The 19,840-nt window shown below is 46.5% G+C and overlaps 1 protein-coding gene across 6 annotated transcripts in view; it reads right to left on the bottom strand.

Moving 5' to 3' along the window:
* The window catches only part of C5H3orf33 (chromosome 5 C3orf33 homolog), a 50,912-nt gene extending 36,927 nt beyond the window's left edge, over nt 1-13,985 (bottom strand). For 3 of the 6 annotated variants that reach the window (XM_078779196.1, XM_068115343.2, XM_068115347.2), the window contains exons 1-2: nt 13,925-13,985; nt 13,517-13,635 (exon numbers count right to left, since the gene is read on the bottom strand). In XM_078779196.1, coding sequence (XP_078635322.1) covers nt 13,517-13,588 — 72 coding nt within the window. In that variant the 5' untranslated portion in view covers nt 13,589-13,635; nt 13,925-13,985. The other 3 variants (XM_068115344.2, XM_078779197.1, XM_068115345.2) reach the window with 3 other exon arrangements.
* Nucleotides 13,986-19,840: the final 5,855 nt, after the last annotated feature.

The following is a 19,840-nucleotide window of genomic DNA, read 5'->3' as shown; positions in this document are numbered from 1 at the left end:
TAAAGGATAATCATCGATTATCAGGAATATGAACTGGATAATCATCAATATAGGGAATACATATTGGACAATCATCGATACGGGGAATAAATACAGGATAATCATAGATTATTATAGGGAATACATATCGGACAATCGTCGATAAGCGTAATAAATACAGGATAATCATCTATACGGGGAATAAATACCGGCTAATCACCTATACAGGAAATACATACCGGATAATCATCTTTTCAGGGAATAAATATCAGATAATCACCTATACAGGAATAAATACCGGATAATCATCGATACAGGGAATAAATACCGGATAATCATCGAAACAGGGAATAAATACCGGCTAATCATCTACAGGAAATACATAACGCATAATCATCTATACAACAACAACAACCACATGCATTTTAAGGCCATTTTCCCTGCTAGAGCGGGGGTTAGCCTTGCGGTCGCCATGACAATCTTCTCCATCTTTCCCTATTTTCTGCATCTCTCCTTGTCAACCCCCTTGCCCGCATTTCTTCTTCCACCATCTTTAGCCAAGTCTTTCTCGGTCTTCCCCGTCCTCTACTTCGTTCTACATTCATTTCCATCACTCTTCTCAACCAGTCACTTTCATCCTTCCTCAACACATGACCAAACCATCTCAACCTGTTCCTCTTCACAGCATCAATCACAGGCTCTATTCCCATCATCTTTCGCAATTCATCATTTGTCTTCCTCTCTCTCGACGATACTCCACACATCCATCGAACCATTCGCATTTCCACCCTTTCCAACCTTCGTTGCTGCTCTACGTTCATTACCCATGTCTCGCTCCCATAAATCATAACACTTCTCACACATGCAGCATACACCTTTCCCTTCAGCTTCAACGACACTCCCCTCCTCATCAGAACGCCACTCAGTTCCCGGAACTTCTTCCATGCACATCTCACTCTCGCAACCGTTGCCGAGTCTGATCCACCTTCTCCATTCAGCATGTCTCCGAGGTAGCAAAATGTTTTCACACCTTCCAGCTTCACGCCGTCTCCAAGATCCAACTCAACATTTCCTCCATCTGCAGCTCCCTCTGTGCACACCTTACATTTGAATGTAGCTGCCACACTGGTTAATGACCCTCTCAGACCACTACATTTTTGATGAACCCACTCAGCGCACATTGTACATTGAATGGAGTTCACTCCGACATCCTTCCTGCACACAGCACAGGGCCACTTCCCAGTTATTTCCACCTCACCACATGCTTTACCACTTGCCATCACCTTCGTCTTTCCGATATTCACCTTCAGACCTTTTGTCTCCATACAATCCTTCCACTTGTTCATCTTTTCCTTCAGTCCATCCATACTTTCCGCAATCAACACCAGATCATCTGCATACAACTCCCACGGTAAACCCTCCTTTACGTTCTGAGCCAGCACCTCCATCACAGCTACAAATAGTAATGGACTTCGTACCGACCCCTGATGCACTCCCACCTTCACCTCAAACTCACCACTGTTCCCGTCCTTCGTCCTTACAACTGTGCGCGCTCTTTTGTACATTGCCATCACTACTCTGATCAACCATTTCTCCACTCCTAACTTCCTCAATGCCCATACCAATACTTTGCGTGGAACCCTATCGAACGCTTTCTCCAGATCAACAAACCCAAGAAACAACTTCTTCCTCTTCTCCATGTACTTCTCCTGCAACTGCCTCACAATAAAAAGCGCATCTGTCGTTCCTCTTCCTGGCATAAATCCAAACTGCATTTCATCGATCTTCACTTTCTTCCTTATCCTCCTCTCCAACACCCTTTCCAATACCTTCATTCCATGCTCCAATAACTTTATCGCTCGGTACGAGCCACACTCCAGGGGGTCACCTTTCCCCTTGTATAGAGGGGCGAGGGTACTCAGTTCCCAATCCACTGGAATGCGGCCTTCTTTCAACACCAGATTACAGATCTCTGTCATTCTCTTCACACCCCAACTTCCTGCTGCCTTCAACATGTCTCCCACAACTCCCATCGGCCCTCCCGCTTTTCTACTCTTCATTGCTTTTATCGCTTCCTCAACTTCCTTCTCAGTTATCTTCTCTGCCGGTCCTAAAACTGGGTTACTCTCTATGTTGCCATCCCATTCATTCTCTGTATTCAACAGCATTTCCATATATCTTTTGCATCTTCCTTTAATTCCATCTGGGTCCACAACGATTTGTCCCCACTTCATCCTTCAAGCAACTCACCCCCATCACATCACACCTCTCTTTCGCTATCTGCTTTGCAATCCTGAATACTGCTCTCTGACCCTCTTCCGAATCCAAGCGTTCTCTGAACATTTTCCTATATGCCTCCTGTGCCTTTGCTACCTCTTTCTTTGCAGCCTTCTTGGCTGCCTTATAACTTTCATGCTCTGCTGTTTCTGCTCCCGTACCCTTCGCCTTCTGCCACTCCTTGAACTTCTTCCTCTTCTCGTCAATCCTCTTTCCAACTTCATCATCCCACCACCATGTTTCCGAGTGCCTCTGTGGTCCTTTTGTCCATCCACATACCTCACCAACGGCTCCGAACAGACTAGCTTTCATTGACATCCAACCACTTTCAAGCTCAACCACATCATCCTCTACCATACTCAGCCTCTCTTTTAATGCCTCCCTTGCTGTCACCTCTTTCAACCTCCACACCTTCATTCTCAGTTGGTACTTCAGCCGCCGAGCTCTCCTCGCACCTTTCACCCTTATGTCGCAGACAACCAAGTGGTGCTGTGAAACAGCCTCCTCCCCCAGGATCACCTTTGTGTCCCGGAGGTGACCCCTATCTCACCTACGCACCATCAGGTAGTCAACGGTTGTCGTCGACCCACCTGACGTGTATGTAACAAGCTTATTATCCTCTTTCTGGAACTGAGTATTACAAATCAACAAATCAGCTCCATCATCAAACTCCAAAATCCTTTCACCTTCTCCATTTCTCACACCATATCCTTAACCCCCATGAACTCCCTCAAAACCATCCATACTCCTTCCCACATGTCCATTTCGGTCTCCTCCTACCACAACAACTTCCTCATCTTTCACGTTTTCCATCAGCTTCTCTATCGCACACCAGAACTTGTCCTTCTCTTCATCGCTCCGACCAACCTGCGGAGCATATCCCGAGATGACGTTCACCAAGAGCTTTCCAATCATCATTTTCACCATCATCAACTTATCACTCACTCTAGTCACACTCACCACACTGTCTACAAACTCCTCAGAAAACAGGACACCAACACCATTCATGCCCTCCAGGCACCCTTGCCACACAAACGTGTATTTCTGTCCCTGCCTACCCTTCACCATTTTCACACCACTTCCCTTCCATCTCGTCTCTTGCACACAACATATGTCCACTGTTCTTCTGACCAATACTACATGGTTCTCTTTTTGAGGCAATGTGGATAATCATCTATACAGGGAATAAATACTGGCTAATCATCTATACAGGGAATAAATATTGGATAATCATCTATGCAGGGAATAAATACCGGCTAATCATCTATACAGGAAATACATACTGGCTAATCATCTATACAGGAAATACACACCGGATAATCATCGATATGGGAATAAATTCCGGATAATCATCTATACAGGAAATACATACCGGATAATCATGTATACAGGAAATACATACCGGATAATCATGTATACAGGAAATACATACCGGATAATCATCTATACAGGGAATAAATATCGGATAATCATCTATACAGGGAATAAATACCGGCTAATCATCTATACAGGAAATACATACCGGATAATCATCTATGTAGGGAATACAAACCGGGTAATTATCTATGTCGGGAATACATACTGGGTAATTATCTACACAGGGAATACATACCGGGTGTACTTATCTGTAGATGGAATACATACCGGGTACTTATCTGTAGAGGGAATACATACCGGGTAATTATCTATGTGGGGAATACATACCGGGTAATTTTCTATACCAGCGTGACTCGGCGCGTAAACACGCCTCACGACACACCGTTTCAGAGGGATATGCATCTTTGCCCATTTCGGTGTCTTTTGGGTCTTCATGCTATGTTGGGGCTTCAGGGCCATTTGGGTCTTCAGGGTCTTTTGGGTCCTTTGGTCCTTTCAGGGTATTTTGGGTGTTTGGGGTGTTTTGGGTCTTTTGGGTCTTCTGTGTCTTCAGGGGCTTTTGGGTCTTAAGGGTCTTTCGTTTCCTCCGAGTCGTTAAAGTTCCCTTGTAATTCAAAAGTTTCTGGTTATTTATATATTAACTTGACCTTCCTAGTGAAGAAATCACCCATGTTTCTTTTTTTAAATCAACAATGGGATAATTAGACCAATATTTTGAATATTTGTAGTGTTTTTCACAACTTGCTATGCCCCGCCCCTCAAAAAAGTGGAGTTCAGTGAACCGCAGGTCACGTGACCGGTGACGTCATCTCCAGAACGAAGTCCATGCCATCTCGATTCGCTATGCTTCGGCCCGCGATCCGTTCCGTGTAATTTGTACATACTCTACTTTTGATTTGCTTGATCTTGATCTGAGGTATGCTGAGACACATGTATGTCACGCCTCACCTCGTTGATAAGCCCGCAAGGTCGCTCCGTGGAGCGGCCTGCACATATTCAACTATGTGTGAATTATATAATTAACAACTCACAGTCTGAGGTAACTCGGCTAAAAATTATCCGATTTGCACCAAATAAAGTTTATGAATGGTTTCACAGACCCCTACTTCTCACTAAAAGTGGAAACAGAATGTAAATTGGAGTTAAAATAAGTGTTTGATTTGTATCAAGCAAATGCACGTGGAGCTTGCTTGCGCGCGAGCTGCGTTCTGGAGGTGACGTCACATGGATTACGTCATCGGCTTTGAGGTATGGGGCAGAATTTTTAGGGGCGTTCCCAAGTGGTTCGGTTTTCTTTCATCTTTAATGTTTCAGAGTGAATATAACAAAAAATCAATGCCATATTTGAATTCACCATAAAAAGACTCATTTGGATGACATCAAATGCATTTTGAGTGAGATTCCGTGTCTGTGGATCTTTAAGGGTCTTTGTGGTATTTTGCTTCTTCGGGGTATTTATGGGTCTTTTGGATCTTCGGGGCCATTTGGGTCTTTTGGATCCTCTGGGCCTTTGGGGTGTTTTGGGTCTTTGGGGTCTTTGGGGTATTTTGGGTCTTCAGGGGCTTTTGGGTCATAAGGATCTTCAAGAATCTTTTGGGTCTTCGGGATGTTTTCGGTCTTCGGGGTATTTTGGGTCTTCAGGGTCTTTTGGGTTTTCAGGGTATTTTGGGTCTTCAGGGTCTTTAAGGGTATTTTTGGTCTTCAGGGGTCTTGGTGGTCTTAATGGTCTTGGGGAATTGAATCTTGGGGAATCAAAGGTTTGAGGAGTCTCAGCAGTCTAAATGTAATTATGAGTTCACGGACTGTGTTTTGGGTGTTAATTTTATTTGAAGGAGAAGCAGACCTTTTGGTCGCCATGTGAGGATATTTTCAAAATCTGGCCAGGTAGTGCAATCCAATGTCTCAGTGAGTTACTGCATTTTTGTTTGTTCTCATAAAGTGTCTGCCAAATAACCTTGTCATTTCATTTCAGCAGAGAAGAGGAGAAACAGACCGAGCCCAAAAAATGTGGAGAAAATATTATTTCGAAATAAAAACCTTTAAAGCATTGTTTCTGAATACGAGTCTTTATGCAATAAGAACTAGTCAGAATCAGAATAATTTTTATGTACATTCTCAACAATTAGGGGATATAAAAAGCATAAAAACAAGTAGTAATAATATATACACAATATGTTCATTCTCAATGAATGAATGAAAACTATTATTGCCAAGGAAGGAATTTGTCTTGCCCACAAATGGCCACAACATTTCAACATAGACACATCAAATCACAACAATTAATAGTACATAAGCACAGGACCATCACCATCATGTCATTCAATAACTATATTGTACATAAGCACAGGACCATCACCATCATGTCATTCAATAACTATATTGTACATAAGCACAGGACCATCACCATCATGTCATTCAAGAACTATTTTGCTATATGCTGCATTATAGACCGTTGTACTTATGTATATGTATTTGGTAGCTGCTCATAGTCTCGCTTATCTGAACATACTTACTTCACCAGAAGTATGTCTTAGATTCACTTCAACACATAAATAACTAGATGGTATTCATAGACTACTTACCCTGCACAGTCAACTTGTTGCGAGCCAAATCTTTTCTTTGATCCAATATGGCTGCCAGACCACGTGAGCGATGACGTCATAAATTTATATTCTCTAATATAATTGTTGCATAGATCACGCTCAATACATTTCAAACTGATCAGACCAAGCGTTGTCCCTGTCGAATTATGACGTCATAATTATGGCACCAATGACGTCATCGTTAACAACACCTATTCCCGATATGGAGTTCTTTACAATGAGCCACGTTTAGATTTTTTCCATGCAGCGGTTTTGGAGATATTGAGATGCAACGTTTTTTGGTTTTTCCAAGATGGTGCCTGTACCACATGACCTATGACATCATGATTATCATTAAAATATTCTAAAGGAGGAGGCGCTCCTATGGTGAAAATTTCGTGTCCATAAAACCAACAATTGCTGAAAAAAATTTTTTTTTTAATAAAAACAAAATAAAAAATAATGGATGTGTTGTATTTGTTGAATTATGACGTCATAACGAAGGCACCGATGACATCATCATTAACATATCTTATTCCCCATGGGGAGTAGTGGACAATGAGCCAGGTCTCAATTTTTTCCATGGAGTGGTTTCAGTGATATGAAGGTGCGATTTTTTTCCAAGATGGTGCCTGTACCACGTGACCTATGAAGTCATAATCATTAACATATTCTACAGGAGGAGGCCCTCCTATGGTGAAAATGTCATGTCCATCAGACCAACAGTTGCTGAAAGAATGAATCTTACTATAATTCACCAAATGTCTGTCTGTCCATCCGTTCGAAGGTACTGCAAAAACGGCTGAACCGATCGCAACGAAATGTTGGGACCCCCTGGAGTAAAATAGGCTAAATTGTTTTTCCAATTTCAGCTTTGGTCTCCAGCATTTTCAGGTTTGGACTCCCGCGTAACGTTATTTTCCCGGGTACCGCACAAATGGCTGCACCGATCGCAACCTGACGAATGAAAACACACAGTTAAAAATAATGACCTTGGACAAAGACCTTTTATAAGGACATGGGTTGACTCCCTGCTTGAGAGAATGCCAACCCCCTCCCCGCCATCACGGTCGTCTCTCCAACTCACAATCCCACGAGATATGCGGAAAGGACGACCCAAAACCAAATTTTCTTCTTTTTGATTCGTATATAAACATCATTAAAAGTAAATAATGACCTCGGCCAAAGTTCAAACGACGTGGGTTTAATCTCTACATGAGAGAATTCCACATAGCTATTTGGGCGGTGTATAAGCTAACAGATCGCCTTCTCCATCGATCTTGCCAAGGCCGTAACACCTATCGGCTCAAAATCCTTTTAACTGTTGTTACATATTTATGTGAATGTATGGGAATTACCATTCAGGTTGCTTATCCGTGTGTATTATATTAAGGGTTGTTGTGATGGGAGGGTCAGGAGCCCTTCGGAACCAGTGGCCGGAAACGGAAGTGGCCGGAAACGGAAGAAGAAAAGACACGAGGAGAAAAAGGACGGGGATTCTTCTTCCTCGCCCCGCGACGACGAGAAGGTGGAATCGACCTTGCGCTGCGCGGAAAACCGGGGCGTTCCGAAACCCGTTTGGCGAGAGGAGTTACCTGGCCGCGTAATTACCTTTGGACACGTGAAGTCCCCGTGAGTTCGTGCACGGAACGTACGGGTCGCACTTTGGAGCCTCGCACGCGTTACAAACCGCGCTCGGTTTTGCCCGTCTACAAGGACGCGTACGGGTCGCACTTTGGAGCCTCGCAGGCGTTGCAAATCGCGTTTGGGTTTCGCCCCGTCTACAAGGACGCGTACGGGTCGCACGTTGAGCCTCGCTCGCGTTGCAAACCGCGTTTTGGTTTTGCCCCGTTGCTTGGCAAGGAGGTGCGCTGCAACAGCTGTCCCCGGTACGAGACGGCACGTTGGAGCACGTCCGCCCGGGGTTCGTTCAACCGCCCGAGTGCGGTGACGGTGACTATCCTCTTGGTCAAGAGGGGCCCAGAGACATTGTGCGGGACCGAGACCAAAAGGGTTTCGTGAGTACTCCCCGGGACACACATGTATAAGATGGCCATCTTAATCATAGGGAATTGATTGTGAATTGGGAATTGGTGAGGATTATGTATTGTTGATTGCTCGGGGAAAATCTCCGTGGTTGTGTCATTGAAATATTGTTGATGGTTGTGTCATTGAAATTGTTTGGTATCATTACCCTTGAAATATATCCTTGAACGGCAGTTGTCTCTTGGGTGAAATTCATATGGCTTGCGTGGCGAAAGCGCATATATAATACAGCTTTCTGGCGAAGTTCCTCTCACGGTCCGGGGGTCACTGAGACCAGGTATTCACCGAGGGGACCACGTAACAGAATTGGGGGCTCGTCCGGGATTTAAAATTGTATAAAATAATAAAATAATAATATTTTTTATTAATTAAAATTTATTAATTAATTATTAATTGGTAAAAAAAAATTTGAGAAATTGGGGTAAAGTCTTGGGTGAAGGTTAACAGGTGTTAACGATAGGCACCATGGCGTTTGTGGCACAGAACTTTGGGGTAACACCGAGTGAGGCACAGTTCCGAGCGTTGCTAAAGTCGGACCTCTTGAAATTGGCCAAACATTTTAACTTGGAGGTCCGAACTAATTTGAGGAAGGCAGAGTTGCAGGCCACGGTGATACAATCTATGGTGGGATTAGGAAAATGGGACGAGTTAGCCTGGGAGTGGCTACCCGAAGAACCAGAAGACGTTGAGCTCCGGAAACTGGAGTTGCAGTTACGGAGCCAGGAACGGATTAAAGAAGAAGAAAGGAAAGCAGAAAAGGAAAGAGCAGAAGAAGAAAGGAAAGCAGAAGAGAGGAGGGAAGAGAAACAAGCGGAGGAAAGGAGAGTGGAACGAGAACTCCAGGAAAGGTTAAAAGAAGAAGAAAGGAAAGCAGAAGAGAGGAGGGAAGAGAAACAAGCGGAGGAAAGGAGAGTGGAACGAGAACTCCAGGAAAGGTTAAAAGAAGAAGAAAGGAAAGCAGAAGCGAGGAGAGAAGAGAAACAAGCAGAGGAAAGGAGAGTGGAACGAGAACTCCAGGAAAGGGTAGAAGGGAGAAAAGCAGAGGAGAGAAAAGCGGAAAGGGAATTAAAGGAACGGGACATGGAGCTTCAGCAAGAAATCAAATTCAAGGAGCTGGAGTTAATGAGAGAACGGGGAGAGGCACCACCCTTGCTGACGGGGTCGACACCTAACCAGAAAACCTGGGATGTGGGCAGACATGTGAGGCTGGTTCCACCGTTCAGTGAAAAAGAAGTCGCGAAATTTTTTCCACACTTTGAGAAAGTGGCTCGACAATTAAACTGGCCGGAGGAGGCCTGGACCATACTCGTGCAAAGTGTGCTGGTGGGGAAAGCTCAGGAAATTTATTCGGCGCTACCAATGGACCAATGTGCAGATTATGAGGTACTGAAGAAGCACATCCTCAAGGCCTATGAGTTGGTTCCGGAAGCTTACAGGCAAAAATTCAGGAATGCCAGGAAGAGGGAGAGTGAGACCCATGTGGAGTTTGCCAGAGTGAAAGAAAACATGTTTGATCGGTGGTGTGAGTCAAAAGGAGTCGGGAAAGACTTCGAGAAATTGCGGGACTTGATCCTGGTGGAGGAATTCCAGCAGTGTGTCCACGAGGACATCAAAGTGTACCTGCAGGAAAAGAAGGTACCAAAGTTGTGGGACGCAGCCACCATGGCAGATGATTATGCCTTAACCCACCGAATAGGGGTCCACGAACCTAACTCCTCGCCTAGATCTCCGCAGGGGAGGTGGGGAACAGCAGGTGCGGAGAACGACCATACATGGCGGCGGCCTCGAGAGGATTATGGGGACAACTATGATACCGCACCGGTTCTAAATCAGAGGGATGCGGGCCCAAGACAAACTTATAGTTCGGGGGTCCCGAGGCAGACCCCGAGCTTTTCCTCCGGGCCTACTTGCGCGTTTTGCAAGAAACCGGGACACTTGATGTCCAGTTGTTACCTCAGGAAAAGGGACAACCCAGAGCGGAGTCCGACTATTACAACTCCGAATGCGATGGCTAGCGTAAGAAATCGCCATCAAAAGGGTTACCAACCATTTATTTCAGAGGGGTTTGTGTCACTGGATGGAGCCTCGACTAACCGGAGACCGGTTAGGATATTGAGGGACACAGGGGCCCATCAATCTTTAATGCTTGAAGGCATTTTGCCATGGTCCGAGGAGACGGCAACGGGGGATAGTGTGCGTTTACAGGGGATCGGGGGCGGTGTTAGTGCTCCCCTTCAGGTCATCCAGTTGGAGTCCGATTTGGTGTCAGGACCGGTCACCGTCGGTTTACAAGCCACGCTTCCTGTAGAGGGTGTATCTGTGGTTATCGGGAATGATTTGGCCGGGGGTCAAGTTTATGGTAACCAGAGGGTTGGTAAAGAGCCCAGCAGGGAAAATAATGCCACACCAGCTCGAGATGGCGACAAAAGTGCCAAGTTATTTGTAGGGGGACTGAACTTCAAAACAGGGGAAGAAGTTCTGACCTCTGTCTTCAACAGATATGGGCCGCTGGGGGAAGTGCGGTTGGTAAGAGACTGGGAAACGCAACAGTCAAGAGGGTTCGGCTTTGTCACGTTTGCCAGCCCAAAAGACGCCAGAGAGGCAGAGAAGAATTGGAATGGCAAGGATTTGGAGGGTCGGACCATAACAGTAGGGAAGGCATTTCGTAGGCGTCGAGAGGTCTACAGGAGAGGACAACTGGGCGGTAGTTTTGGTGGTGGCCGCAGTCAATATTATTATGGAGGCTCCCTGAGTTATGGCCGCTCCCGAAGGAAGGATTGGCAAAATGGTGGCCGAGAAGGAGACCGCTATTCATGGGACTACAGGGACCAGTGGTCCCACCCTAATTATTAGGGAAGTTCTGAGAAGTTGAAGCACTGAAGGCGGTGGAGCCGCCGAGCCAAGATTCCTACACGAATTAACCGTGAACGCCGTTCCTAAAGGCGTCCATGTAGTGAACTTTCATGCACGGACTAACCGTGAACTCCACGTTCCTCAAGGCGCCCATGTAGAGAACTTTCCTGCACGGACTAACCGTGAACTCCGCGTTCCTAAAGGCATCCATGTAGTGAATACTCGGCTTGGCCTCCCGGAAAAAGTGCTATCGAGTTGCCTAACTTTGGATCTTGGATCAACCCCTTAACCTTCATTCCCAAGAAACTGACGGTCAAAGTCAGAGGGTCATGAGAGGGAGTTTGATTTGGCAGGGACAATGTCGTTGTTGGTACTTAGTCCAGAGGGAGTAATCTGGAGGGTTGAGGGATCTGGTTTGTTTCTCCAAATTGGCCGGCAAAGAAAGTTTTCGCTGGGTTCAAACTTTCTTTCTTGAAGGGGGGGAGTGTTACATATTTATGTGAATGTATGGGAATTACCATTCAGGTTGCTTATCCGTGTGTATTATATTAAGGGTTGTTGTGATGGGAGGGTCAGGAGCCCTTCGGAACCAGTGGCCGGAAACGGAAGTGGCCGGAAACGGAAGAAGAAAAGACACGAGGAGAAAAAGGACGGGGATTCTTCTTCCTCGCCCCGCGACGACGAGAAGGTGGAATCGACCTTGCGCTGCGCGGAAAACCGGGGCGTTCCGAAACCCGTTTGGCGAGAGGAGTTACCTGGCCGCGTAATTACCTTTGGACACGTGAAGTCCCCGTGAGTTCGTGCACGGAACGTACGGGTCGCACTTTGGAGCCTCGCACGCGTTACAAACCGCGCTCGGTTTTGCCCGTCTACAAGGACGCGTACGGGTCGCACTTTGGAGCCTCGCAGGCGTTGCAAATCGCGTTTGGGTTTCGCCCCGTCTACAAGGACGCGTACGGGTCGCACGTTGAGCCTCGCTCGCGTTGCAAACCGCGTTTTGGTTTTGCCCCGTTGCTTGGCAAGGAGGTGCGCTGCAACAGCTGTCCCCGGTACGAGACGGCACGTTGGAGCACGTCCGCCCGGGGTTCGTTCAACCGCCCGAGTGCGGTGACGGTGACTATCCTCTTGGTCAAGAGGGGCCCAGAGACATTGTGCGGGACCGAGACCAAAAGGGTTTCGTGAGTACTCCCCGGGACACACATGTATAAGATGGCCATCTTAATCATAGGGAATTGATTGTGAATTGGGAATTGGTGAGGATTATGTATTGTTGATTGCTCGGGGAAAATCTCCGTGGTTGTGTCATTGAAATATTGTTGATGGTTGTGTCATTGAAATTGTTTGGTATCATTACCCTTGAAATATATCCTTGAACGGCAGTTGTCTCTTGGGTGAAATTCATATGGCTTGCGTGGCGAAAGCGCATATATAATACAGCTTTCTGGCGAAGTTCCTCTCACGGTCCGGGGGTCACTGAGACCAGGTATTCACCGAGGGGACCACGTAACACTGTTGACTTGGTAGTTTTTACAATGAAGGAAACATTAACAATGTTGTTAAAAGTTTATTTTGTGATTAATTTGTGATTGGAGTTATGTTGTTTGGAATGAAAAAAGAGATATCGAGTTCAAGTAAATGACGACATGCCGTGATGGTTTCTACCTTCTAAACGTGAACTTCGCGGATCGCCATATGCAGATTCGCCACGGACCCACGATCGATGTTTCTATACGTGAACGTACCCATTTGTTTGCGAACGGGTACGTTTTTCATGGACGTCCTTCACGAACTTGCTGTCCATGTCTGACGTGCGACTGAAGGTCCTACAGGAAAGTGGAATTTTTTGGTTTCATGCTTTAGCATTCGCCGTATCTGCATTGTCTGTTTGCTTCTGGCCTCCCACCTTTGCGTAGCACGGGTACCTCACTAGTTTTTAAAATGCAGACACGGCACACGTACGCACTTGAGTGCTTAACCCCGCTTTTCGCTTCGCGAGCGCAGGGTAATAAATGGCTGCAATGACAGATTCTGCCAGTAGATGCCAATGTTGAGCCCGCATTGTTTTGAACCGTTTCCAAGTTTTGAAATTGCCATCCCTACATCCCAGGGAAAAGTTGTCGATTGTCCAGCACAGTTCCATCTTTGCGTGTTTACGTCATCACGATGACACGACTTGCACGTTCAAACAAAACATCACCACCACGTCGGTAATGAGAGAACATTTGAAGTGTTATAATTGGACATCTTAGCACCGAATGAGGATGGGAGTCAAGCCCCCTTTTGCTTGTGACTGACATACGTAATAAATAGATGGGCTGTAAGGCGACGGCCACAGGTACGAATGTAAACGAGTTTTACCGTCTGTTTTGCACTCTTGTAACCTGTTAATCGTGCATGCTTACCTTGAGCAGGCCGGGATGTTTATCCAGGTAACCTGTCACTCTCTCCATGACATCGTCCACATCCCGCGCCATGACCACGACGACGACGACGACTACACCGCCCAGGGCCTACAGACGCTCTGTCGGGCATCAAGATAAACAGTTACGTTACGTTCTCGTTGACCTGTTTACACCGCTGCGCCAAAATATTACAGGTACCGTACATTAAACAACAGGTGCCATGCTTGAAGATCAACCGAGTAACCAACCTAGCAAATACACCGCCACAAATATTGTCGTTGGTTATTCCAGCGACAGACGCAATTTGAAAGAGTAACGCACGCACTGGTAGGTCTCCATTCCATCCCTTAAAATCCACACACGTGCGAAAATAACAAACAAGTACAGGTACATTCAAAGTACACCCACCGTCCCCACGGCAAATAAATAAATATCCTCCAGCGCGGCATTGCCCTTGGCGCCCGGAAATGACGTCATGCAGCTCATAGAGACTGATTTGGGAGGGAGAGCTGTACGTTGCACACAATACTTAATTGATTAATTGCACTATTAAAATCAATAAACAATAATCATAACATATTTTCTTAATCAATAAATCAACAAGAAGACGTCATGCGGAGCACGATATTTGCAAATCCGTCCCACCTCCCTCCCCCCCAAGAAAAAAAATTCCATTGATACAGCAATTTGTCCATTTCATCAAGATTAAAATTGACAATCTTGATTAAAGCTCGGGCCAATAAAAAGAAAAGTGACGAGTTTTCAGATGAAAAAAGATGATTTTGGAAGGTTGACCTTGAGTTGACCTTTTGACCTCAAAATAATTAGTTTCTCTATTTAGTGACTCAATGTGCAAATGCTGTTCAATTTTCAAGTCAATTGGATGAAAATTGAGGATTTTTGAAACTTGGCCTATGTTGACCTTTTGACCTATGTTCACCTCAAAAATACTTGGTGGTTGAATTCAGTGACCAGATATGCAAGTCCTCTTCAAATTTCAAGTCAATTGGATGAAAATTGAGGATTTTAGAAATCTGGGCTATGTTGACCTTTTGGCCTAGGTTGACCTCAAAAATACTTGGTGGTTGAATTCAGTGACCAGATATGCACGTCCTCTTCAAATTTCAAGTCAATTGGATGAAAATTGAGGATTTTAGAAATTTGGCCGATGTTGACCTTTTGGCCGATGTTGACCTCAAAAATACTTAGTGGTTGAATTCAGTGACCAGATATGCAAGTCCTCTTCAAATTTCAAGTCAATCGGATGGAAATTGAAGATTTTAGAAATTGTGGGTTGGTGTCCCCAAAATGTGGGTATAGCCACCAAAATTAACTTTCTACATTGTTTAGTAGCTGAAATATAAGCTTTTTAGTGTGAATTGGTGGCCATTTTGAATTTTGTAATTTTGGGCACGTTAACTTCAAAATTCAGCTTGGCAACATAGTCTTTTGGATTCAGCATACAAAAACACATAGAAAAAGATATGTTGCTGACTTTCTCAAAGAAACGCCTGTGGGTTTACAATTATGAGAATACCGACCAGTCGAAAAAAACAGATCCTTGCAACTGCAGACCAATGAGCCTGCTCCCAATTATCAGCAAAGTCATGGAGTCCATCATTGCTTCGGATATCAAATCCTTCCTCTTCTCCAATGGCTTGATCTCTGATCATCAATTTGGTTTCAGACCAGGTTATTATACTCTGGACATGCTGCTTCTGCTTTCTCAACAATGGATGGAGGTCCTCAATGCCAAACAGGAAATCAGAGCTGTCTCCCTTGACATATCACGTGCCTTCGATACGGTCTGGCACCCAGCTCTGCTCACCAAACTCTCCTCCTATGGTATCCATGGAAATCTCCACTCATGGCTTGCAGACTTCCTCTCTGGTCAACGTGTGGCCCCAAATGGATTTCTCTCATCTCCCCTTCCTGTTCAGGCTGGAGTTCCTCAAGGGAGTGTTCTGGGCCCTGTGCCTTTTCTGGTCTTCATCAATGATCTCTCCGACTCTCTGGAAAGTCCTTTCTATCTCTTTGCTGATGACTCCACTCTCTGCCGCTCCATTCCTCATCCCTCAGATCGGCAGTCACACAGCCTCCTCACTCTCTGCAGACCTGGACAAATCACAAACTGGTCAAACAAGTGGAACATGTATTTCAATCCTGACAAATCTCACACTCTTTCTATGCCTCTCCGAAAAGACTGACTGGACAACCCTCCCATCTACTTTCTCAACAATCCTCTCCAAGAAGTTCTGTCACTCAAGCTTTTGGGTCTCAATATCTGCCCTGATCTTTCCTGGGAAAACCACATTTCCAAGCTGCCCTCCAAAGCCAGTCACCGACTGGGCATCCTCCGTCATGCGAAGTTCTTCCTTGGCACACCTGAGCTCCTCACCACATACAAGGCTTTCATCCACAGCTCACTGGAAAACTGCTCTCCTCTCTGGACTGGTGCTCCTTCCTCACACCTACCTTGGCTTCATGCTGTTGAAACCAAAGCTTTCAGAATCATTGGAATTTCCTGCGATGAAGCTGATTGTGAGGGTCTTTCACTCACTCACCACAGGCAAGTAGGTGGTCTTTCTGTCTTCTACCGACTCCTATCCAGCCTAGCTCCCCCAGCTCTATCTGTGCTCTGTTACGGATCCGGCACATCCGCCTTTGTTGTTATTATATACTTGTGGAATATTTTTTGTTTCAGGTAATATTGTTTTTAAGATTTTTGTGTGAAATGGAGATTGCTTTCGTAAAAGGTAAAAATAAATGTTTGTGAAGGAAAACGGAAAACGCGGCAATCAAACCGGAAGTGAAGGAGGAGAAGGAGACGGCCATGAGAGAGATACAGCCGTGAATCGCATCGAGGCTGCCAGTGGACTTTTTTGATGTTGGTCGTGAATGAGTTGAGGCTTCCCGGGAAGGGAATTGCCCGCGACATCGTCCTATATTGCGATTGCAATTAAACCTGTGTCTCAGGTTTTATTACCAAGCGTGAGTTTGTTGGTGAAAAATCAAGCACCTCCATTACAGGCTGATACGCCATTTTGTCCTCGAAGAGTTTGTCTGCTTGGTGCATCTTGTTTTGTCATTGGGATTCCCATATAGACATCATCGTGTGGATTGCCGTTGGTTTACATATCGGCTCAATTCCCATATCAACCTCTCACCTCGTAACTCCTCATCCACAGTCACACAAATACCTGCCTGTTGTTTTGCCGTTCTGCATGACCTCCACCTTCAACCAGCATGGGGATCCGTGCATGGACTTTGGGGAATGTTACATTCCACTCATGTTTAGCGTGTCGTGAGCTCATTGCTTTGAGGGCATTGGGGAATCATGGTACCATCATATGTATTGTTCATTTGATGCAAGTGACATTTTCATTGTACTTTCTTTAAAAGTGTTATTATTGTGTATGTGAGAGTTCTTAATACAATTACATGTTTTGTTGTACAATATTGCATTGGTGTGGTTTTACCATGGTTTATTAGAAAACGCAAAATAACAAATCTTTCTGCCGCGTTCCCTCTTGAGACTTTGAGGTGCACCGTAGCCGAGGTTTGAGGAGGTAACACGTTACATCTGTCCCCCAAATATTCCTACAGGTCGCACAAGATCTGCCAGCAACCTTCTTCTGGTGAAATTGCCAAAATCAAGACTCTCTGATCATCACCTTCACTCTTTCATTCCTCTTTTCTCCCACCTCTAGAACAAACTCCCTCACTCTCTTCAATCCCACTCCTCCCTCCAGGTCTTTAAAACAGCTGTTCATCACCATCTCTTATCTTCCCCCATCCAAAACCTTGATCTTTTCTACCCCCGTTAATTCACCCCAGATCCACTTTTCTGAAATACCAACTTCTTTCCTGGAAGTCCTAGCAGTGTCCATGTGTTTTATACCTCTCCCACCCCCACCCCCCTTTCCCATGCCTCCTCCCCCTCCCCTTCCCATGCCTCCTCCTTCCTCCCTCCCCATGACACCTCTCTCCTCCCACCCATGCCTCCTCCCTCCTCCCCCCATCCCTCCCTCCTCCCCCCATCCCTCCTTCCTCCTCCCCCTCCCCATGCCTCCTCCCTCCCCATGCCTCCTCTCCTCTCCCCCCCCATGCCTCCTCCCCCCTCCCCCCCATGCCTCCTCCCACCTCCCATGCCTCCTCTCCCCCCCATGCCTCCTCCCTCCCCTTCCCATGCCTCCTCCCCCCAAGCCCTCTCCCTCCCACAGATCTCCCGATGTCCCTGTTCTCTGCTGTTGTACTTGTGTGCTTCCATCTCTCCCTCTTGTTGTTTGCCTGTTTGCCATCTCTCTTCCTATCTTGTATCCCACTCCCTTTATTGTATGTTTTTTTGTGTCATTTTTTTGTGATTAATGTTAGCTCTTACAGGTGCATCGATCTTGTATACAAAAAAAAAAAACTCCAGCGAGCACTCCAGCGAAAACTCCAACGAGCACTCCAGCGAAACGTTTGATTCGGAACGATCGGCTTGGCGAGGGATATCAATCTCAATGGTATGAACGCACCTCTGTACTAGGGTTGCCACCCGTCCCGTATAATACGGGATCGTCCCGTATTGGAAGCGCCTCTGTACTAGGTTTTCCACCCGTCCCGTATAATACGAGATCGTTCCGTCTTGGAAGCGCCTCTGTACTAGGGTTGCCACCCGTCCCGTATGATACGGGATTGTCCCGTATTGGAAGCGCCTCTGTACTAGGGTTGCCACCCGTCCCGTATAACACGAGATCGTTCCGTATTGGAAGCGCCTCTGTACTAGGGTTGCCACCCGTCCCGCATGATACGGGATCGTCCCGTATTGGAGAATAAAATGCAGTGTCCCGTATCGAGTCAATACGGCACGCGATTTGTCCCATATTTTCATGCACACCATCCTTTCATAATACACTAGGTCTTCACAATGGTGAGAATGACATGATAGTTACTAAAACCAAAACCGTTTCGCAAGACATAGCGTAGATGTTCCCAATCAAAATTTGCAGAAGAGAATGGCAGGCAAGTTCAGTGTCGACGTCACCGTTGCCCCAGTTACGGAGACTCAGAAGTGAGGGTTTTTTTTGGGGGGGGGGGGGGGGGAATGTCCGGCAGTGCCAGTGCAACAAGTCCACCGGTGCCAGTGCCACAAGTCCGTCGGTGAAAGTGCCACAAGTCCGGCGGTGAAAGTGCAACAAGTCCGCCGGTGAAAGTGCAACAAGTCCGGCGGTGAAAGTGAAACAAGTCCGCTGGTGAAAGTGAAACAAGTCCGTCGGTGAAAGTGCAACAAGTCCGTCGGTGAAAGTGCAACAAGTCCGCTGGTGAAAGTGAAACAAGTCCGTCGGTGAAAGTGCAACAAGTCCGTCGGTGAAAGTGCAACAAGTCCGTCGGTGAAAGTGCAACAAGTCCGTCGGTGACAGTGCAACAAGTCCGCCGGTGAAACGCAAGAGGCCGTCAAAGTACAGATCTGAATGGCAGACGTAATACGAGTGGGTCAGTCCTATCATTGGCAACGAGAACAAGGCAAATTGTACGGTCTGCCGTCGAGCTTATCCGATCGCCCATGGTGGACTGTCTGACGTGAAGCAGCAGGTGATAACCATGGCCGAGCAGCAAGCAGCAGGTCCTGGTGATAACCATGTCCGAGCAGCAAGCAGCAGGTGATAACCATGTCCGAGCAGCAAGCAGCAGGTGATAACCATGTCCGAGCAGCAAGCAGCAGGTGATAACCATGTCCGAGCAGCATGCAGCAGGTGATAACCATGTCCGAGCAGCATGCAGCAGGTGATAACCATGTCCGAGCAGCATGCAGCAGGTGATAACCATGGCCGGGCAGCATGCAGCAGGTGATAACCATGGCCGGGCAGCATGCAGCAGGTGATAACCATGGGCGAGCAGCATGCAGCAGGTGATAACCATGTCCAAGCAGCATGCAGCAGGTGATAACCATGTCTGAGCAGCAAGCAGCAGGTGATAACCATGTCCGAGCAGCATGCAGCAGGTGATAACCATGTCCGAGCAGCATGCAGCAGGTCATAACCATGTCCGAGCAACATGCAGCAGGTGATAACCATGTCCGAGCAGCATGCAGCAGGTCATAACCATGTCCGAGCAGCATGCAGCAGGTGATAACCATGTCCAAGCAACATGCAGCAGGTGATAACCATGTCCGAGCAGCATGCAGCAGGTGATAACCATGGCCGAGCAGCATGCAGCAGGTGATAACCATGGCCGAGCAGCATGCAGCAGGTGATAACCATGGCAGAGCAGCATGCAGCAGGTGATAACCATGTCCAAGCAGCATGCAGCAGGTGATAACCATGTCTGAGCAGCAAGCAG

This window comes from Myxine glutinosa, chromosome 5 (assembly GCF_964187855.1).
Source record: "Myxine glutinosa chromosome 5, kmMyxGlut1.1, whole genome shotgun sequence".
In the NCBI taxonomy this organism is placed as follows: domain Eukaryota; kingdom Metazoa; phylum Chordata; class Myxini; order Myxiniformes; family Myxinidae; genus Myxine; species Myxine glutinosa.
This window is presented reverse-complemented; position numbering and strand designations above follow the sequence as displayed.